The sequence below is a fragment of the Portunus trituberculatus genome, chromosome 47 (genome assembly GCF_017591435.1).
Source record: "Portunus trituberculatus isolate SZX2019 chromosome 47, ASM1759143v1, whole genome shotgun sequence".
Classification (NCBI taxonomy): Eukaryota; Metazoa; Arthropoda; class Malacostraca; order Decapoda; family Portunidae; genus Portunus; species Portunus trituberculatus.
The window spans coordinates 8,482,323-8,506,345 of NC_059301.1; the positions used below are offsets into that span (position 1 = coordinate 8,482,323).

The 24,023-nt window shown below is 39.0% G+C and overlaps 1 protein-coding gene across 1 annotated transcript; it reads right to left on the bottom strand.

Annotated features, from left to right (window-relative positions):
* Positions 1-7,192: 7,192 nt before the first annotated feature.
* On the bottom strand, positions 7,193-20,892 carry LOC123520434 (protein disulfide-isomerase A3-like). The gene is made up of 10 exons (XM_045282625.1): positions 20,495-20,892; positions 18,488-18,575; positions 17,433-17,553; positions 16,378-16,512; positions 14,055-14,262; positions 13,127-13,259; positions 12,700-12,860; positions 8,524-8,752; positions 8,198-8,326; positions 7,193-7,736 (listed from the first exon to the last, which is right to left on the bottom strand). Exons 1-10 carry the CDS (start codon positions 20,635-20,637, stop codon positions 7,632-7,634), a joined length of 1,452 nt encoding a protein of 483 aa, XP_045138560.1. The 5' UTR covers positions 20,638-20,892; the 3' UTR covers positions 7,193-7,631.
* Positions 20,893-24,023: the final 3,131 nt, after the last annotated feature.

The window sequence follows — 24,023 nt, forward strand, 5'->3', positions numbered from 1 at the left end:
GGTGACGTCAATATGACTGCTGCATATTCTAGTCTAGGTCTTATCATAGTGGTTATGATCTTTTTCATCATACTCTTATCCATGTGATTGAACGACACCCTGATGTCAGTTAGTATCTTGTATGTTGAAGTAGATGTAAATTTATGTGTATTTTTGGAGTCATATTGTCTTGTATAATCACTCCTAGGTCTTTCCCTTCACTCCTTTTCCTTATAATCTCTTCTTCCATTTTACTTTCACACATAGGTCTTCTATTACTTTTACCCATTTCCATTACATGGTATTTCCACTTTTGGCTCCATTCCCAGATCTTGTCAATATTTTTCTGCAATCAGGGAGGCAGTGGCGTAGTGGATAAGGTGGTGAGCGTGGGATCAGGCAGATGTCTATGCATAGGTTCAGATCCAACCATGTGCCATTTTAAAACCTTGTCATTTGTCGAGTGGTTTAAAGTTACCTACATGTCACCGTGACACACAGGTTCTAGGTGGATATGCAATTGTCTTGCACCAAAGATGCGCTTGGGTGGTGATATGGACCCTAATATGGACTATAAATAAAATTGCCTGCACTGCTAATGGGTGGAAGCTGAACATTACTTCCCATACTCTTCAAGTAGACCTACAGGTGTTTACTTCATTTCGTTGCTTTCTTAATTTTTTCCAAGCTACATCCTTATACACTTATTTCCTTCTGCACATATAGCATTATACCCAATGTATTTGCTCTCTTTTATTCTGTATTTGGGAACATATCTCTCTATCCCCTTATTATATACACTTGTCTAGGATTACTTCTTGGACTGTCTTACCTTGCAGATTTTCCTCCAAATCAATACTACCAAAGTAATTTCTTAAACCTGATTCAGTTTATATATATATATATATATATATATATATATATATATATATATATATATATATATATATATATATATATTCTTCATTACATTTCAAAATTTTATGATCCTCTAATTCAATTTCTAAATCCACAAATTTTTTTTTCCCATGGGGTTATGATATTTAATGGTTGTTTTTTTTTTTTTTTTTCTTTTCTTTTTCTTTTAATACCCAGTCCAGTACAGATGGTTCTTCTTCCCCTTCACACCTTATATGGCCCTTCACCCATTGATCCAATGTGTTTACCATTGCCGATTGTAACGCTTTTTCCCCCAACATCCAGCATAACTGTTTACATTCAATTCATCCCAATTTACGTGTTTGCAGTTTAGATCTCCTACAAGTAACACTCTTCTGTCCTTCCTTAACATATTGTCAAGGCAGTTTAGCACTTCTACTTGCATTTCTTTGTGTATATCAAGCCTCCATGTATGAGTCTGGTGGGACATATGTTACTATGCTAGCTACTACTACTTTCTCTCCCACTGGTCCTAATTGTTATGCTTAAAACCTCTGCCAGTCCATCTCCGTACTGTACCTCCTCCACGAATATGTTTTCTTAGGCCATTATTAATACTCCTCTTGCTATTCCCTTCCTGTCTCTCCTCCAAACATTATATCCCTGTTCTTTAAATTTCACTTGCACGTCTTCACTTAACTTTGTTTCTGTTACAAATATCACATTCAGTTCTTTTTCCAATATATAATCTCTTATTCCAAGTTTCTTGATATAAATCCATCTATGTTTGTATACATGACTCATAATGCTTTCTTTCCCCTTCCCAAATATACCATTTCCTCAACCTTATGTCTACCACACTCCAGCAGAATTTCTTCTTCTCGTTCTCCGTCTTTCTCTCGTTTTTCTTTTTCCTTGGCTTCATTTCTTAGCCCTCTCTCTTTTCTGAAGGTTATGTTGAGTTGATAGATGGAGGAAGTGAGTTTTTGAGGCATTGAAAACTACTAAATTTTCTCTGCCCTAATCAGAAATCTTAGAAAGATCAGAAGTCAGATGTTCTGTGGCTTCCTTGCATGAACTGTTGACTTCCTAAAGGGTTGGACGTCTACAAAGACATGGAAAAAAAAGAAGGATCAGCGTAGGAGTGGATAGGGCAATTAAGTAGTTTGGCTTAGATGATAATTGATGAATGATAGGAAGAGAGTGCATAGGTGATAGGGGAACACTGAGGAACACTACTGTTAACAGATATTAGATTTCAGAGAACAGTGATCCTCTACTACAAGTCTACAACAGCAATAGAATGGTCAGAAGGAAAACTTGAGATGAATTTACAGAGAAAAGGATAGAAGCCATGGAGGGATAGTGATATTTTATAAATGAAAGCTTTGTGGCATTTCCTATGAAAAGCTTTTGATGACTAAAACAAGAAAAGTTTCACCAAAATCTCTAAAAGAGGATGGTCAGTACCCACTAATGAAAGATATATATATATATATATATATATATATATATATATATATATATATATATATATATATATATATATATATATATATATATATATGTGTGTGTGTGTGTGTGTGTGTGTGTGTGTGTATATACATCCAGTGGTTTAAAGTTACCTACGCGTCACCAAGATAACCAAGTTCTCGATGGTTACACCAAAAGATGCGCTTGTACGTGGTGATATGCGCTCATTAGTAATATGGGTACCACTATAAATAAAATAATGGGTGGAAGCTGAACATCACTGCCTATACAGTCTTCAAATATACCTACAGGCGATATAGGCCTTAGCGTAATATATATATATATATATATATATATATATATATATATATATATATATATATATATATATTATAATGAGTGGCGTTCCAGGGGCCCCAAGCAAAAAATTGAATGGGGCCCTCAGGATATGCGAAACGTAAATAAATACTATTGAAGGGGCACTTCAGGGTATTTCGGAAATTAGGACAGCCAAATGGCTGCGGTCCACACCTTGTCACAGCACAGCTGTGTGTAGTGACTCGTGTCAAATCGATTGGCGGTTAGAACTCGCGGGGACCCTTGCTTTCTTGGGCAAGTTCGAGGCCCCAGGCAAATGCTTGGCTTGCCTGACTGTAAGGAACATCTCTGCATATAATGCAAAATGCAAACAAAGTAATATAAGCTGGGTAGTATAAAAGATAATAGTACCAATTCGGTTTCCAACGTTTTTTGGTGAATCATCTTTTCGGCCTCAGTCGTGGCCTTCGTATACGTGCCTCAGTGGCAGCAGGTCTCGAAGCTTTCCTAGGGACTCGTATTTCACGCTCTCTTCTGCTTCCTTGACCAAGGCTCACACACAGTGCCCAGTAATACTTCACACCTAATCACACGATTTGCACCTCCGTGATTACTTGTAGAGACCCGCAGGTCATCACAATACATGATTTGAAGATATTGGTAACAGAAATCAACCACACACACACACACACACACACACACACACACACACACGTTGCAATAATTACATAATTTGGACAAATATCAGTGACTATAGCTGAACTTAGACTCTTTAAACACACCAGGGGAAAGTACAGAATCACTGGATCACACAGAGTGACTGACTGGCCGCCATAATGCCACCACGCACCAATAGGCAGCGAATTCACACTTTCCACACGCACAAACACACGTGCAACTAGACTCAATGCGCAGCGATCAGTTTCACCATCTTCCCTAAATCAAAATTTAACACGAAGCAAAGTTGCTAGAAACGCGCTGTTTTACAGGAAAACGTGCTATATAATAAAAATATGTGTGGTGTTCGTTGTACTTATACGATATATAATAAAAAAAAAATCGGCAAACTAAATTTTACTTGGAATATAAGTACCATTCAACACTTATACATTTCTAAAGGCTAGTGATGGACACACATAAATAATATACAGGTATTAATTATTTGTTTCATACTTACATTAACAAGAGAAAAAAGTCCACTTCAAATTCTTCACCACTAGCCTCGTCTTCCTGATCCTGTGAACTACTAGTGTTTCCTTCTGCAAGCTCAGTGATGCCTTTATCCTCAGGGAAATACACTTCACTAGTGCCTATTGTTTTCAACACATCAACTGGAAATTCGAAAGTGCTGGGAGACGGGAGTGGGGTACACGGTAGGGACGCGTCAAGCGGTGTACAGGAACTCAGGAAGCAGAGTTAGCAGACACATGGCAGTGAATGGTACGTGCCTCTCGCATTAGTAAATAACTATTATTAGAATTAATTTGTATATTAAAAAGTGTAGAATACTGTTTCCTCAATCTGCTTTATTTTATTCATCTTCATTTCATACTACGCGCCAGAAAAAGTCACGGATCATTGTAATCTCGCGATTAAAAAAAAAAAAAAAAAAAAGGTTTTCTGGAAAAAAAAAAAAAAAAAACGCGCAGAACACCAGAACTGTTGAACGAGCTAGAAATCGCGTTTCGCGCTAAAATGGGAACACTGGCTGCGATGAAGCTGCCAATTTGCCAGCCTTCTTTCAGCCTTAACTGTGTGCTCTCTCTTGTTCGTTTATGTACGATGTTGTTACACGGTTTTCTGGTCTTTCTTCCTTTCAGTCTTATTATCTATTTCATTTTCTATTTTCCGCGGTGATAATAAATTTTTCATTTTTCCTGTCTTCCTTTCTTTTCATCTTCTTTCATTATCCTATAGACTTGAGAATTGAACTGATATTATATGTTGCATAACACAATATTCATAGAATTAAAATATATTCAGAGGAAAAAAGTTTACTTTCGTCTCATGACAAAATTACGTACGTAGCTACACGCACTGACAGTTTTCAAGAAGGCAATGTGAGCTCATGGAAAATATTCGTAGGATTTAACAAGGGGAGAAAGTAAGTCTACGTCCCTTTTAACTTCGACAGGTAAGATGAGATAAACCAGGTGATAAGAATGTCAGCGTTTGCAGATACACCTATAGTATTGCGCTGTGGTACTGTTGTGATGTGTCTTTCCTTCCTAAAATTTTTCTTTTATTCTTTTAAGCAGACCATTCTACAAACTCTACGAGCCAAACACATGCATTCTATATACCTACAGCAAAGTCGTCGTCCTTGCCATCTGCCAACTGTGTCACAGCATCACAGAATTTTATACATTAAGTTTTTTTGTACCATGTACAGTATTGTCCTTATTTAGCATTTTTGTGATGTTATACATTACATTTCCTCATATCATACTCCATTAGCAGTGTACCACATGAAACACTCCCAGCAGGCTTCACTTTGTAGGCAGATTGTCTTTATTTGACAAGTATGTTGGTTATGCCAATGGTATTCACCTCACTGTTAGGTCAGGTTATTCAGTACTAGCCAACTGCAGCCAATCAACTATGGATTTGTCAATCAGTGCTACAAAACCTTTTTGTGTCTCATTCCATACTAATGTTAGGGACAAGTCTGTCAAAGAATCTGACAGTATTAAATTACCCAAGGGTTTGCTTCCCCTGACCAGGCGTTATTCTGTCAGTAAGCAAGGAAATGATGATGTTTTTTTCTTTGTTCTGCCTCTAACTTTTGAATTAGAATAGTTTGGTAAGTGTCAGACACTGCAAAATAAGTGGACTTAAGATGGGTTCACACTTGTCAATATGCAACTGAAATTGCAAGTCGTTAAAAGTATTGACAGAGCCCTTCTAGTCAGAACACGTTCACAAATAGTGACTGGAAGTATTGGCTGGTTGGCAGGAGGTGAATGTTAAACAACTACCCAACAAAATGTCTTCCTCTGGTGACGATGCCGAAGCGGTAGTTGCAAATCTTTTGCCATACCAGAAGCTTCAATGGAAAAGAAAATGTCTACCACACTTTTTTACCTGAGCTGAGCTTGGCAGCGACCTAATCAAACGTCAATTTGCATAAGCTTTTGTTTTGCTGTATAAATCATTTTTAGGGTCCCAGATGTGCTCCTTTTTCCCTCACTAACTCCATCTTCTCTACATCTGGTCATCACATTTTCAAACCTTTCTCCATTAAACAAAGTTGCAAATCGAGTGAACAAGACCAACATGTTGGTCTTGTTTTCCAACTGGTTTCTCCAGTAGCTAGGCATCCATATTCAGTCAGAAAGTCTACCAACTGGTAATTTCAGTTGCATATTGACACGTGAACCCAACTTTACATAGGTAATAATTCTTTGACAAGACAGATAATCCCTCAATGCAAACCATTTGTGCTGAACTTACTGCATACATCACAGCAATGCCCTACCTCAAAACTACACACAAGAAATACCTGTAGTACCTATTTTCCCAGGTCACTAATATTACATATTATACTGTAGTATAGTAGCTGTAGTACATAACCATCTATTATCTGCAATTGCTTTGCCAAACATTAAGGCACAATTCTGAGCAGCTAAAATTTATGTAATGAAACAATGAATCATCTGCCTTTCAAATTAATTTTTTTCATGTACAAAGCAAGCCCAGGTGCTTAAGTATATATATATTTTTATTTTCTTAAGGAAATTTTTTTCCTAATGGAAGGAGGACACCAGCCAGGAGCAACAAAAAAAATTAGATGAAAAGACTGAACAAGGAGACAGTTCCCAAACACTGGTCAAAGAGCAACCAAATTGGTAGACATGCATCTTGAAACCTCCCTCTAGAACAGTGGTTCCCAACCTGTGGTACACATACCACTAGTGGTGTGAATGCCTTCCTGGTGGCACATGAACACTTTTGGGATCATGTGCATTTTTTAAATAAATTAATTCATTTCTCAGAAAAAAAATTTTTGCCTTGAAGATAATTTGGCATCAATCAGCTGGTAGAAAAGAAACAGATGCATCCCTTGCATTAAGGAGTTGTGTTTCTTGTTGGTAGTTCAACTTGTGTGTTCTACTTGTGAATAAATTGATATTTGCTGGAATTGAGTTTTTCTGGAACCAGGCAGTACATAGGGATTGTACAGCGCCTCCATGTGATACTCGCTCAAGAAAAGTTAGGAAGTTTGGGAACCACTACTCTTAGAAAGTTAAAGGAACAAAAAAATATAAATACAAGCATAAAATTCCAGAACTCACCAGAAAAATTAATGAATAATTAAGATTATCATTTAGCTCTTAGCATGGGAGGTGGAGTTTGGTGTAATAAGGTCATGGGAGGATAACAAGCATGCAGTTAAGATCAGAACAAGTTAGCATGAAAGCAACAGTAGAGGGCAAAAGATGCAATACTGCAGCAATGTGAGATTAACTGAAGACAGTCTTAAATACAGTTTTTCCTTCACGTTAACAAATAAAATTAACAGGTATGTACACAAAGAGTAAAATATGTTACAAAATTTATTAACTGAAAGATGGTATCAGAAACTTGTGCATTCATCCAAGAAGAGACACTACAGCATTGTGATTGTAAGGAAAAACAATCAGCAAGAATTCATCCTCACAAAGACTTTAACAACAAACATTTTATTGATTGCAAACATTCATTCATAACTATATCTACCACTTCCTTGCTAGCTCACTCACTCACTCTTGCATCCAGGCACCTATACCTCATCAACCACTGCTCACGTCAGCCACACCCTGCTCATTCTGCCTACAATACTGATTCAAGGTTGTTTTTAGGTTGTTGAATACAGGGGCTATTCGTTCTCCTATTTGCTGTACTAGTTAATCTTTCATCAGCTACTTAACTTACGAGATTGGACTTCACACTTTGGACCAGCTATTGTTCCCTTCTCTCACACAGCCTGCTAGCCCTGCACCTCACAGCTCGGTTTTCTTGGCCTTGCCCTTGCGGTCCCAACCCTTGAGTTCTGTAGTGGCCTCCTTGGCAATATATTTGATGAAGTCATCCAATTCCCGGCCACCCTGTAAGGAAGTTTGTGCTATTGCATCATACAAGTATGGAAGTTTCTAAATTTACTTAAACACATCATATATGCTGTTAATGACACTTATCAAGATATGCTATCTGAATACTGCAACTGAAAATACATAGATACATTCCTCAATCACTATGAAATTTACACAAGGGAACATAATTAACAAATATACTTTTGCAATATGAATCACATCTATGCTATTTCCACAATGTGCATGATTAAGTTACTCAGACAAAAAAAAAAAAAAAAAGTCAACTTCAAATAGAAGAGATTACAGGGATAAAAATATTAAGGCATCTCCAACAACTTCCTTGTTAATACTAAGCTTCCAAACTAGGGCTTCATCTTTTACTCAATTTTCCTAATCTCTCTAAAAAGGAAGCAATCTTGCAATTTTATACCCCCATTCCAAATATAAAACAAGTACACAAATACATAAATACTTACATTATATGAAACTGGGGAACCTCCAGCTGGCTTCCAGAAAATTGTGGGGAATCCTCTAACATTGAAGGATGGTGGAACATCATTGGCAGTTGCATCCATTTTCACAATGGCAACATTCTCATCCTTCATCTGTACCAGAAAAAGGAGAATAGCTATAATCTGAGACAATAACACAAATTTTCAAAACTTGGTGATGAAACTAAAGAAAACCACTTCAAATACACAATGACAAAAATCTGGCTTTCAATGGTACAAAGCATAGACAATTTCAGTTGCCAGAGAAATTAATAAAGCAACTTCTCTCCTAGTAATGACAAATAACTCACCGCCTCGCCCAACTCATCGTAGGTTGGGGCCAATTTCTTGCAGTGGCCACACCAAGGAGCGTAGAACTCTATCAAGATGTCTTTCTCAGAGTTCGTGACAACTTCATCAAAGTTCTTGGCAACAGCGACAGTAACAGGGCCATCCTGAGTGGGAACTGCCTCAGATTTGAGGTATGGCTCAAGCTCCCCAGCAGAAAGCTGTGTCAGGAAAGTCTCAAAGTTCTCCATTCTGCAATGTTAATCCTTATCAGAACATTTAGTGATATCTAATCCACAAATTTTAATCTAGAATAACCTATGTTTTTAATGAAGTCATTTGCATAAAAGTAAGTGCTGGAGGGATCAGTTTTACTGAAGTGCTAAATAAAGTCAAATATGCAAAAGTGCATGTCTTTATACTAAAGACTAATTACAAAATAGTATGAATGCAATGCCCCAATGGAATAACAATGTAAAAGTAATAATTATGAATGTTGGTATAAAGATACAGCCAAAAAATCTTTAAAAATAGTTTGTGATAACTTGCATGGCAGGAAATGTACCATACATCATTATGCAGAAGAAACCCTAATCTTTATACCACAGAGTAATACAATAACACTGGCTCAGGTGTGCCAGAGGACTGATTTTTGTTCACTATAATGGCACAAAACCACAATATGAAACATGCATTTCCACGAATGACTATGTTGCAAACTTGAAAAATTAAAATGTCTTTATATCTGCAAGTACTCACTCCTTAAGCCTCACACACACAAGAAAAGAAAAGAGGGAAGCTGCAAAAGGCCGCCAAGCCTACATGCAGCAGTCTCTATGATTAAAGCTACCTAATTCCATCTGTCATCCCCATCCATGAACTTCTCAAATCTTTTAAAGCTTCCTCAGCCCTGACTACTACATGACCACCGAGTCCATTCCACTCAACCACTATTTGAAAACCAATTTCTTCCCATTTCTCTCTCAAACCTGAATTTTTCAAGTTTAAACCCATTATTTCTGGTTCTGCCCCTGCTACTGATCTTAAGAACTTTGTTCATGTCCCAGGGTTCCAGCTAGGCCCAGAATTACAGTAGCTAAAAGTGTAGCAAATGGCATATTAACTCCTTCAATACGGTGACGCCTATGTCGGCGTCATGAAGCCCCAGTAGCATATACGGTGACGCCTACGTAGGCGTCATATTTCTTTTCTGAGCTTTCTTCAGTTCAGTTGTCCCGTATAGTGTGTTGGATACCAACTACACACGCCGTATGCTGTCCTTGAAATCCTAGTGCTCCTCCCACCATCCTTGTCTCCACCAATCACTAAAGATAAGCTACATGCCTTGTGTCTAAAATTACCCAATGGCATAGACTGCTCCCATCTCTCTCTCTCTCTCCATTCCCTCCCTCCCCATCTCCCTCTCGAAAGATAAGTTACATGCGTCCCGCCTTGTAACATTCATGAAAACACACACACACACACACACACACACACAACAACAACAACAACAAATTTTCTAATTCTCTCTCTCTCTCTCTCTCTCTCTCTCTCGAAAGATAAGCTACATGCGTCCCGCTTGTGTCTAAAATATTAGCAAATGTCACTCTCTCTCTCTCTCTCTCTCTCTCTCTCTCTCTCTCTCTCTCTCTCTCTCTCTCTCTCTCTCTCTCTCTCTCTCCGAGAGAAGCGTCCACTTTCCTCTTGAAGGCGATATAGTGACTAAAAATAGCAGCATAATACACAAAGGCGACAAGTATGACAAGCTTGCACGAGTTTCCCGCGCTCGGGCGCACGGCACTACCACCCGTATATCATACAGGCGGGCTTTTTTAACATCCAGCGCGAAGGGGTTAAAGGAGCCATTTCAGAAAATGTGTAGCCAACCAAATTATAGCCAACTGCATTTTCCAGGAGCCAATTTGCTGATGTTGGAGGTATCGTCTGCATAGCTCGCTTCCATGACGTCACGGCCAGGATTTCCACGGCGCATAAATTATGAGGTCGTGTGACGGTGAAGAGATCATTGGAGAGATGCAACATGGGGATAATGGGTGGTATGGGGTTCTTGCTGTTCACTGCAGATCGAACTAAGAGGATTATATCAATCACTTTGCCACACAGATCTTTTTAAAAGCTAGGCGCCATTTTTTTTGCCGTATGGGTGTTACTAGGCGCCAACTGAATCTTTTTTTCGCAATTGGCGAATGATATCTGGAACCCTGTGTCCCCTTTGTTAAAACCCTTATACCACTTAAATACTTCTATCAGGTCTCCTCTTAACCTACGTCTCTCTAAGGAATGCAGACGAGTTTCTTCAGTCTCACTTTGTAGGAAATATCCCTCATTTCCTGTACCTTTTTAGACATCCTCCTTTGCACAGACCACAATAGAGCTATATCCTTTCTATAATGTGGGGACTAAAATTATTGTACCGCATAGTCAAAATGTGGCCTGACCAGCGCCAAATATAATTTTAGTATTACTTCGGGACTAATGCTTGTAACACTCCTAAATATTAATCCTAGTACCCTATTTGCCTATTTCTAGCCTCAATACATTGTTTCCTTTGGCTGATATTGGAGCTGACCGACTCCTAAATCATCTTCATACTTGGAACTTCCTAGTGCCTCCTTATTTATTGTGTACCTATTGTGTGGATTATCTATACCAGGGGTATTCAATTAAAAGTCACTGAGGTCCAGTTCTTAAAATTTCCCCCAAGTAAAAGGTCCGAACGGAAGTCCAGCTTGTGTCTTATAGCCGTTCCCTATGTCGACACTTTCATATGGATTCAACAGTATTTATTGTCTATTTTCAATGCAGGAAATGTTTAACAGAGTGCACAGCTAGCTCTTTTGCCCTAAATAAAAGTAGTCCCAGGCAAATAAATTTAAGGCCTTTATTTCAGATTAAAGAAAACAGAAATCTCAGAATAAAATAAATTGCGAGCAGAGCCAAAAAACCCTTTTTTCTCTCAAATTAATGAGGTCCCAGCCTAAAGAATTAAAGGCCTACACTTCAAGTAAAACACTTCAAGGGATAACTTTGCTCAAATGAGCTGTGCTTAGATTCGTAGTGGCGCTTCACGTTGCCACTTTTAATTAGTGCCACGCTTTCGGAGCAGATGAGGCACACTGGTTTGGAGCTGCTTGCAGGAAGAATGAACAAAAATTTCTCTGTCCATTCCTCTTTGAAACAACGGTTTTCCGCATCAACTTTGCGTCTTTTGGAGCAAGCCATGCTCTCATCTGTCTCTTCCTCTCTGCTGTGGTGCACTGAGAGCGCAAGGTCAAGGCAGCACGCACTGTTGCCAGATTGTCGTACTCAGAGCATAGTATTTACCGGTTTCTGACGCTTAACTATTGCCAAGAAACATCAGGAATAAACTATTTTAACGATAATTATAAGTGAATCTCCTTACTGAGGTCCACGAGACAGTTTTTGGGTCGGAAGCCGGTGAATATAAGAGGCTGAGTAAGACAGTCTGGCAACGTTGGCAGCACGCTCGAACGCTCTCCACCCCCGCTCTCACCCCCACCCCACACTATACACTGCCCGCGTGTCGCCTGCTGGCTGCCACCGTCCACCACCTCGTCACCATGGTGAAAGGTGCATGCCACCCAGATACCCACCACGCCCTTTGGTCATACTTGCCACCCTACATATTAGCTTGACCTTCCTACTGCAGGAAATTGAGAGTGTTCACGCTCTCACTGGCCTGTTGACACCCGCCAGCGTTGCACGGCGCCCCGCCACCCGCCACACCCTCCTTCCCCGCTGTCACCCGGCCGCAGATTGGTCACGGGTCCGGACAGAACCATCGCTCGGTCCGGATCCGGACCGGGGTCCGCCATTTGGTGATGCCTGATCTATACCTACACTCGGTACCCTGCACTTGTAAATATTGAACTGCATTTGCCATTTTCCAGCCCATTCATTCATCCTATCCAAATCTACTTGCTTGCAAGGCAATGGCATCTGAATCGGACCTAATTAATCTACCTATCTTCCTGTCGTCTGCAAATTTCCTAATAACACTAGTAATTCTACTCTCCAAGTCAATAATATATACTAAAAATAATAATGGCACTAAAACTGAACCTTGGGACACTCCACTAATTACTTGACCCCACTCGGAATTAGATCCATTAATTAGATCCACACAAATGCACACAGATTCACACTGGATAACTTACGTAAACTCTTCCTTCATGACAAACTTTTGTGACTTAATATCACGTGCACAGATCACTGGCTTGTCTCCAGCAACATAATCAACACCAAATTCATTGAGTTCATGCTGGAAGTCATCTTTGCTGGAGATGCCAAAGTTGAAGTCCTCAAAGTTCTTGGCAACCTATAATGAAAAACAGGGTAAGACAATGGTAAAACAACAGGTGCCTATGTAAACAAAATCTAAAAACAAAGATGACCATGAGCATCTTAAGATAAAGTTGCATGCAAGCCACTTGGGCAGTCTTTCCAGAAAGTGCCAAAACCCATATTTAGTACCTAGGCATTTATTGCATGCTGTATATAAAATGGATATCAAACATATTAAGACATCCAATTACTCTAGCAAGGTCTGGAATGAATACAGAATATGAATGCATCATTACCGACCTTAAGGATACGGTTACGCCAGTAGTTGGTGCCCTTGGGATTCTTCACATAATCCACATTGTAGTAAGCCACCACCAAGGGAGGCACAAACTCCCCAGCAGCATCTTGGGTGCGGTGCCCCACCAGGCCAAAGCTGTGAAAAAGATTGAACATTAATTTTGATCCTTAATCAGTGATAATTTTTGATACTACACTACCGAGTAACAATATTCCATATTTCTGCTTCACTAACAATCTAGAAAACTACTTAAGAATACTTTAAAAACCTAAAAGTTGCATAAAAGCTATTCAGTCAAATAATCATCAGTAGACTAACAATTCTGATCTACAAACAGACAGTAAATATCTTTCACTATATTCTGGTATTTATTTTATGACAAAAAATTAAGCTTAAAATCTAATAATCTTGTATTACACTAGAAGACTGGATAAACTATTTACTGCAAACTGCATCCCACAAACTTGAAAAGCCAATCTCCTTAGACTACCTAATATGACAAATGTTGCATCTTCATTTAAAATACTTTTTCCAGAGCCGAGTGTGCTTACCATTTGTTATCTTGAAGAAAACAGGGAATTTCAATAGCCTACAATGCAGCTACTATTAAATTAAGATGACAAATCCGCAATTTCTTTCTCAGATAAATCTGATATCTGTTCCAAAGTAATAGGGTTCTATGCAACTTGATGAACAGAAAACCAAGATTGAAACAAAGGACTATTAGTAACTATTAGTATATATGCAAACTTTCACGAAATCATTGCAGAATGGGCCAGTAAGTAGTTGTACATAATCTCTCCACCTAACAAACTTAAACTTGTTCATAAAATAAACTTCAGAAATCCCTGCAATTGGAATGACAGTCTCTCTGCCATGTAGTTTAAGGACAACTTTCATCTATATTTTGTAGCTTAATCCTACACTTACTAGTTCTTCTTGATGAAGGCTTGGATAGCAGTCTTATCCTCAAGTCCTTCATAGACCACAGAGGATGGCTCAAACTTGTTGTCAAGATGCTTGGGACGGTACAGTACAATAACATTCTTGTGTCCAAATTTCTCATCCACTTCAGCCTTAACAGAGTGGGCAAACCTCACTGTCTCACGAAGCTTGTCAGCTGCCTGCAGGAATGCATCTGACAAGGAAAGGAGTACATGAAAAATTTGATGTATGGTCTGTCAATCCTCTTCATATACATCTACACATCTGCCTCAGTTCACAATACACTTTTGCTTATGCAGCATATGGAATATTAATCCTGTCTATAGCTACTTGATTCCTATCCTAGAGATTTTCTTAAATGTGTCGCCATCTTTAATGATTCTCCCTGTCATCCTTACACACTATTTCACCATAATTATAAGCCTTTCCATGACCCAGAAATATCCAATTTATTCCTTCCTTGTTACATCATATTTGTATCCTCTTACTCTTCAGGGGATGCAAATTACCAACACTAGTGTGTGTGTGTGTGTGTGTGTGTGTGTGTGTGTGTGTGTGTGTGTGTGTGTGTGTGTGTGTGTGTGTGTGTGTGTGTGTGTGTGTGTGTGTACCTAGTTGTAGTTTTACAGGACCTGGGCTTTATGCTCGTCTCCATATCTACACTTATCCAATCTTACTTTAAAACTATGCACACTCGTTGCAGACAATACTTCTTCATTCAAACTGTTCCGTGTGTGTGTGTGTGTTTCACTGTTTGATCTGCTGCAGTCTGACGAGACAGCCAGACGTTACCCTACGGAACGAGCTCAGAGCTCATTATTTCCGATCTTCGGATAGGCCTGAGACCAGGCACACACCACACACCGGGACAACAAGGTCACAACTCCTCGATTTACATCCCGTACCTACTCACTGCTAGGTGAACAGGGGCTACACGTGAAAGGAGAGACACCCAAATATCTCCACCCGGCCAGGGAATCAAACCCCAGTCCTCTGGCTTGTGAAGCCAGTGCTCTAACCACTGAGTTACCAGGTGTGTGTGTGTGTGTGTGTGTGTGTGTGTGTGTGTGTGTGTGTGTGTGTGTGTGTGTGTGTGTGTGTGTGTTTCACTGTTTGATCTGCTGCAGTCTGACGAGACAGCCAGACGTTACCCTACGGAACAAGCTCAGAGCTCATTATCTCTGATCTTCGGATAGGCCTGAGACCAGGCACACACCACACACCGGGACAACAAGGTCACAACTCCTCGATTTACATCCCGTACCTACTCACTGCTAGGTGAACAGGTGTGTGTGTGTGTGTGTGTGTGTGTGTGTGTGTGTGTGTGTGTGTGTGTGTGTGTGTGTGTGTGTGTGTGTGTGTGTGTGTGTGTGTGTGTGTGTTATTCACTGTTTGATCTGCTGCAGTCTCTGACGAGACAGCCAGACGTTACCCTACGGAACGAGCTCAGAGCTCATTATTTCCGATCTTGGGATAGGTCTGAGACCAGGCACACACCACACACCGGGACAACAAGGTCACAACTCCTCGATTTACATCCCGTACCTACTCACTGCTAGGTGAACAGGGGCTACACGTGAAAGGAGACACACCCAAATATCTCCACCCGGCCGGGGAATCGAACCCGGTCATCTGGTTTGTGAAGCCAGCGCTCTAACCACTGAGCTACCGGGCCGTGTGTGTGTGTGTGTGTGTGTGTGTGTGTGTGTGTGTGTGTGTGTGTGTGTGTGTGTGTGTGTGTGTGTGTGTGTGTGTGTGTGTGTGTGTGCATGCAGATGCATGTGGGGTGGGGCTACAATATATCTCTATGGCCATGTTTTTTTAGTACATGACATTTCCTTGGTTGTGGATGAAACCAAAAATTAAAATCATTAAGCATAGAACAGGCCTTTATCAAAGTGCTAGATTTAATATGCAAACCTATTGCATTAATAATCAGTAATTTTATGCCAATATAAACAGAATGTAAATACAGAATTTCATCTATAGACATTACTTCCTTTAAATCATATAAAAGGAATATCAAAACTGAGGGAAAAGTTAGTCTTCAATATTAATCAAAGGAAGAGGAAGATGTGTCAAGAAAATAAGCCATAGTAGAAAGGGAGATGGATGGAAAAGTGGAATACAACAAGACAAGCACAGGATCTGGTCAGTGTGAAGAATGGTGAGCAGTTGTGTTCATACATTAATATCCCACAATGCATTTATCGTATAACAGGCATATATTTGAGTTACATAAAATTCCATTGCACTTTATAAACTTGAGAATATCATGAATACCAAACATCCCAACTCTCCTGCTCACCTTTCAGCTTCGAGTCCTCTCCAAAGTAGACAACGCTGACCTCTGGTGCTGCAAGGAAGGCCTGAGCCACTTCAATGGAGGTCAACTCCTTAGAGGCTGGCCCAACCTGTGATTTCATGTATTTGACAATACCATCTGGAATAAATAATTCAATCATTAAAGGTTACATTCATACTATGTCACAAACAAAAAATCCTCAAGAATATTAATAAAAAGTGAAAACAGAAATGAAAGAATAAATAGGAAGGAAAAGTCAAACGCGGGATGGCTGAGAGAAAACCTAACATGCAAAATGCTGCTGATAGGTGCAATAACTAGTGAGTCAAGGTTCACCAACATCCACTCCATGATCCTTCAACTCACTGGCAGGGCATCACTCATTTCCTTTAGCACCCTTTAGCACCCTACTAAGGATTCAATTCCCAGCAATGACTTCTCATGGCCAACTTTTCGGTGAAGCTGGAGACGTATACTATAGCTGTGTAAGGCCTCAGTTTTCATCTGGTTTGCTGGTCTGAGTCAATGGATAGTGTCCATTACAGGGATATGACTATTGTGGCTTTTAGGCATTCACAGCTTACCTTTCAATGATTTTTTCAACCTAGCTATTGATCACCCAACAGAAGGATGGATCAAATGCTGAATATGCTGTCCAGTAACTGACACTGCCCAAATTTGAACCTTACCCCACAGACTTATGGCCAGGTCTGCCAGTCACTGTATTGCTGAGATGCATCAGCATTGTGTCTCCAAATTCATTCTTCAATGTCTACATGACACAAACTCTTCAACAAAGGACTTATCGAGAGAGAGAGAGAGAGAGAGAGAGAGAGAGAGAGAGAGAGAGAGAGAGAGAGAGAGAGAGAGAGAGAGACCAACCCAATTCAAAGTTAAATATTTCATCACTTAAATTTGTTGTTGGTAATAAGACCATTATACTAAACTTACAGCATATCATTTTATGAATCCTGCAAGGAAGCCATAACATTAAATCAATAAGGAAACAAGAATGTGAATTAACAACATAGGAGAAAAATCAACACCCAAACACTCACTGGCTTCTCGTGGACCATTGTAGTCTGAGGACAGTTCACCTCCCTTGAAGATCTTGAGGGTAGGGTAGCCTGACACCTGGAACCTGCTGCACGTGTCCTTTCCATCCTCTGTGCAGTCAACCTACAATAACCGAATATCTACTCTGAGGGAGCAGCTTAGCAAGACCATGTATGTATGTTAAGGTACGTCCATTACATTCATCTTACAACAATAAATAATGAACTAAAGGCATTCTATTATAAATTATTGCCTATGATATAACCTTAACCTCTATGGACTGCTGACAAAGAAATAGTCAGTACACAAGTCATACAAGTCATGTCTGACACTTAACAGTGCAGTCTTATATGCAACGAAATTTAGCAAGTTGTTCTGAGGCTGAATAACAAATGAGTCTTCACCAAAAATCTATCTTAGAAAAGCTAACTATGACAAAATCTAAAAAACTAAACCAATATCAATCAACATCAACAACCTTGCTTTTACTATCACTAAGACATAACATTCACATTAGCTATAACTGCATTGTTCCCCTCCTTTTTTTTTTTATGCTACAGGGGAAGCTGGCTAAGGGGAGGAGGAGGAGGAGGAGGAGGAGGAGGAGGAGGAGGAGGAGGAGGAGGAGGAGAGAGAGAGAGAGAGAGAGAGAGAGAGAGAGAGAGAGAGAGAGAGAGAGAGAGAGAGAGAGAGAGAGAGAGAGAGAGAGAGAAACTTGATTGCCAGTTCCCTTAAAGAGTGATAGAGTTAGCCAAAAGTCTGGGACAAATGTCTTGAATCCTCCCTCTTAAAAGAAGCCAAGTCATAAAATGAAAATACAAGAGCAGGCAAGGAGATCCAGAGTTTAGCAGAGAAAGGTATGAATAATTGAAAGTACTAATTAACTTTGGATTAGCGAGTTGGACAGAATAGGGGTAAGAGGAAGAAGAAGGCCTTGTGCAGCAAGACTACAGGAGAGGGGGCATGCAGTTTAGTCCAGCATCAAACATCCAAGGACTTCCTGTCAAGTTTTGATAATCAGAAGTGATCCACATTAATTAGTCATGTTCTCACTTACCTTTGCTAGGATGACAGGAGGGTCATTGTTCTTCAAAGTGGTAGAAGCCTTTTCAAACTCTGGCTTCAGTCTCTTACAATGTCCACACCTGAGAAAACACACCATTAAATTAACTAGGGAATGTGAAGTTAAAACCATAATCTGCAGTTATCATTATCTTTCCCAATATGAACTAATGGTTCTACAATAGTCATGATGACTTTGTTCATTCACAAAAAAAAAATTACTTCTGTACAAATTCTATAAAATAATATATAGCTATACTTCAAGCATCTTCCATAGATATTTCACAGCATGGCAACCAATAAACCATATCCTGTCTAATGACGCAGACAAGCAGGATACCAGTGCCAAATTTCGCCATCAACAGCTCACCAAAGTAAATGTCAACACCCTTAAATTCTATTCCTTTATCAGTTGGGTACTATATGAACATTAGATTTAAATATGAAACATCTTTCTTCCAGTAACTCCCCTTTTAGAGAGGTTACATAGTCTCCTTACCACCCAAAAAAAATCCAATTAGAAAACCACCTTCACCAACAAAGGATTATGCATTTCTTCAAGTAGCTAACCTCAAATTCTATTTACCTGGATGTAACCTCCTTTATATCCTTTTCAACCAAAACACCATACATAATCATAGTCCTTTACAGGGTCTACATCTCACTGTTTGGAGCATTTCTAACATTATGTTACCAATGCAAATTAATAACGTTACCTTATGAGGTACATGGTCGAGAAGCCCTACTGGCTAGGTTACCTAATGTTGGGGTAAATTAGTTTTCCCTAGGGTGGATCCAGAGTATAAGTTAGGTTACAAAATATTGGGTTGGTTAATATTATGGGTGTGTCCATCAGGTTAGAGGGGTCTAGGGGCAGGAGGGAGTATTGGTTGAAATTACAAATTCACACATTTGTACAACTTTCACTCAAACAGTAGTGCATTGATCATGCACCAACCATGTCTAAGCCAAAGCTTGAAGACAGTATTACCTACAGCAGTGGTCTTCAACCTTTTTTAATGTCGTCCACCCCTAGTGGTAAGTAGAAGCTGTCCAACCCACCCCGAAAAAGACTCATTAAAAATCTCACGTTTTTAATATTTGTATTTGTAGGATGTATTCTAAGAAATACTGGAGAGAGAGAGAGAGAGAGAGAGAGAGAGAGAGAATCTCTTGTATATTATGCAGGTGAGGATCTCGTCCACCCAATAGTCCACCCCTAGATAGCTGTCCATCCCTCACGTAATCTCGTCCACTATAAGGTGGACTGTCCACCCCAGTTGAATAGCACTGATTTACAGAACCTCAATTTCTATTGGGCCACCTGTCATTCATCCTCAAGTCACCAAACAGACTACAGTTCAGAAATCCCCAACGTTAATTCATTCACACTCGCCAGTTATCACACCTTTCCGTGCACAGTCATCACCCATGACCCGTTATCTCTAACCCACAAGCTCGGCCCCATTATCGGTCATCATCTCTGACGTATGTCCCCACTCCCCCATTCTACCACGCATCTTCGGGTCCCCTACTACTTCTCCAGAGTACTCTTGCAACAATTACGTTACGCGGACTCTTGGATTCGTTACATGCTTTACCGAATGAGGGAGATAGTCACAATGCACGGAAATATTGGTGGGCGAACACAAATATAGCAAACGTCAGATCCTGTCAACTCATCACACAGGAGTTAAATATTGTAACAATATGCAAAAAAAAATGTACAATGGATGCACATGAACCAAAGCTAGAGTTACAAAGGGTCAGAGGAAAGTATGAGGCCACACTGGGAGGCAAGACAGATAGGCGGGCTGGAAAGCCATATAGGGAAACGTCAGATAGTTAATCATACAACATTCAGCATGTAATTGTAAAAAATGTTTAAAATAAATATGTGAGTTAAATACAGGGTCAAGGGAAAGATGTAGAAGCCCCACTGGGGATTGCAGATGGGAGGGAAGGAGAGATAGAGGGAGTGGGTAGGGCCCCACATACTCACCACGGAGCGTAGAACATAACCAGCACTGTGTCGTGACTCGCTGTTTTACTGTCAAAGTCCCCATCATTTAACTGCAGCACATCGTCAGCCACAGCGCAACTTGCAACCAACCCCAGCAGAAGTAACTGCAGCCTGATGGTCATGTCCGCGATGTATTATGGTAGCCCGGCACGAGAAGAGTCTACGGTTTAAATGCCGGCCAGGAAGCAAGAGGAGGTGAGGCCCGTGAGTCTAGAGTCTCCACTTCGTGATAATGCTTATTTTGCAAAATTCTCTTCTCTTCTTCTGCAATTTCCAACCAAGTCTAGTATTTGAGAATTTATTCAACTTATAGCCTATTTACCTCTGAATAACTCATTAGGGAATGCCAACCGGTGAAAATAAGTTAGAAGTTAGTTGTTTCAACATAGGACATCCGTGAAGGTTGTGGTGGCCAGCCGTCATTGGTGGCACAGGCGGCCACTCCCCGCCAGCCACTTGCTGCACCTCCACGTTCAAAAGTTCTTCCACGACACTCACTCTTGCGAACATTGCAATCTGCCTTCCTTCATTAAATTATTATAGTAAATTCAGTTGCCTAAATTTCCTGTATTCTTCCCTAAGTTACCTAATCACCATAGCATTCCCGTTAACTCACCCCTATGTATCACATCACAGCCTGCGGCAGGACACACTATTATTCCTGCCTCTGGACATTCAATGAGACAAACAATGAAATCAGCCCTACATATGTATTTCCATGTAAATTAAATGATAGAAATTATCCATACCCCTTCATTACCACCATGACATTTCCCCCATAACAAATAAACTTCACCAGAAGACACGAGTACACGCTTACGCAATCGAGCAAACATTGCATTTTCCGACATTCATGTGTGTATGTGTGTGTGTGTGTGTGTGTGTATATATATATATATATATATATATATATATATATATATATATATATATATATATATATATATATATATATATATATATATATATATATATATATATATATATATATATATATATATATATATATATATATATATATATATATATATATATATATATATATATATATATATATATATATATACACACACACACACACACACACACACACACACACACACACATATATATATATATATATATATATATATATATATATATATATATATATATATATATATATATATATATATATATATATATATATATATATATATATATATGTGTGTGTGTGTGTGTGTGTGTGTGTGTGTAAAAATAATAAATGAATAATTTAAGAAAAAAACAAACAAACATGAATAAGTAGCTTAAGAAAACAGCTCCGTCTTAAATATCAGCTACATATACTATTTTCACACTTTATCATTATCCATTCATCTGTCTGATTTCTCATGATATAACGTATATGTGTTTCTCCTAATCATGTTACTCAGGACTAATACTTTTCTCTACTTTTTATTTTAGATTGTCTTACGTTGCGAAATATAGCTCAAAATCTATATGGCAATCAATTTCCCTTTTTATGTTGTGCGTAGCATTTGCCTTATCTCATTTGAATATACCCTCCTTGAAACCGCAATCAGAAATTTCACATCCTTTTAACCATCACATATGTAGGTAAGCTTAACATAATTAAAGAAAAAAAAAATACTATAGCGTGTCTTAAATCTTAGATATGGCTTATCTATTATATGAATCTTCATATATTTCAAGTTGCATTCATCCATAGTGTCAAAACGATAAGCAAACGTAATATACGGAAATGCCACGCGTGACGCGACACACATCTAATCATCTACTAGTGAGATAGATGTTGTTCCGTGAGACACGCGCACCTGTGTACGTGTGGGTACATTGTGGTGGTACATTATGGTATATTGCCCTTTTTGTGAGTTAATTGATTAACAATTAAGCGACTTATCACACTATCTTTTATAACATAAACTCTACCTTGGTAAGGAAGAACATTGGGATTTTATGTATTTATTTTTTTTTTTTTTATGAGCAGACTAGATATATAATAATTTAACAAATATATTCACCATCATCAATAGCAAAGAGAAAAGAAAATCCTTTGAAAACCTAACTATTGTAATCGTTGTGGCGTCTGGAAATAGTTCTGGGGAAAGCAAACCGTTACTGAATATTGAGTAATCCACTGCTGCTACTGCTGCCTACTACTACTACTACTATTGCTGCTGTTTTGTTTTGTTTTTGTTTTTCATTATTCTAAGAGTGGAATATACAAATACAGATGTTGTGGTAATGCAGTAGCTGCAATGCCGCTCAGCAGTAGCATGTTACCTGCTAATGTCACCTGATAACACTCATTGCCAGTGTGTAGCGTGTTTTGGATGCAACCTTTAATAGATCAATTTTATTATGCAACTTTTAACCCTTTCAATACCATGACGTACTTCCATTTTCATTCTGCTTACTATTTGGTAATTTTATACAGCTTCATAAACTTAGATGGGGGCTTAAAATAGTGAAGACTATGGGTATTAATCTTCTGACCTCCATTGACCCTTCCTAATGTCAATAAAATGGTCTAATTGTGCACAAATCTCAAGGTAAAAATGTATCCCAGTATCGAAGAGATTAACAGATCGATTTTATGATTTCAAGTGATTATTTGACAGAGAGAGAGAGAGAGAGAGAGAGAGAGAGAGAGATATGGAAAGTAGTATATGGTTTCTTGACATAGTGCACATTTCCGGGGGCTGCCTGTTATTGTTATTATTATTATTACTACTACTACTACTACTAAATAATAATAATAATAATGTCAATACCACTATTATTATTAAAATTGATGTTTGGTCTTTCTATTATCCAGAAATGTCACATCAATCAAGTTGGGTGGTAAAATTACAACAAAATTGTACACACACACTCTCTCTCTCTCTCTGAACTATTGTAACTGTTGACTACATTTAGATTATTTCTGGAAAAGTTAATAGATTGTTATTTTTTCCTTGGTCAGGCTATTTTATTTGACCATATAGGGATTCAATAGATATCAGTGAAATACTTGTAAAAAACTCATGGAGATTTAACAATAAAATAAAAGATACAAAATGTAATTAATTGCAGATAATGCTGTGATGCTACACTACGTATGTATAGCAAATGAGGAAAAGTGAGAAAAATGGTACAGATAATCAGTCACCAGGAAAGCACATCAGTGTGATATTCAGGGAATTGCATATGCATAGAATGCCAGGATCATAAATGTGGTCCTTCACTTCCTTGACAAAGACATATGAGAGAGAGAGAGAGAGAGAGAGAGAGAGAGAGAGAGAGAGAGAGAGAGAGAGAGAGAGAGAGAGAGAGAGAATACCTCTGGGACTAAACTGGCAAGACACAAGGGTGAGACATCATGAGGCCTTTTTGATGTGAAAGAGGCAAGCAGTGTATATCAGGTAAAGGAAAATAGGACAAATACAGATATGGAAATTAATGTACCATAGCTATGTATAGCCTACCCATCCCATGAGAATACAAGGGGAACAAAAGAACATGG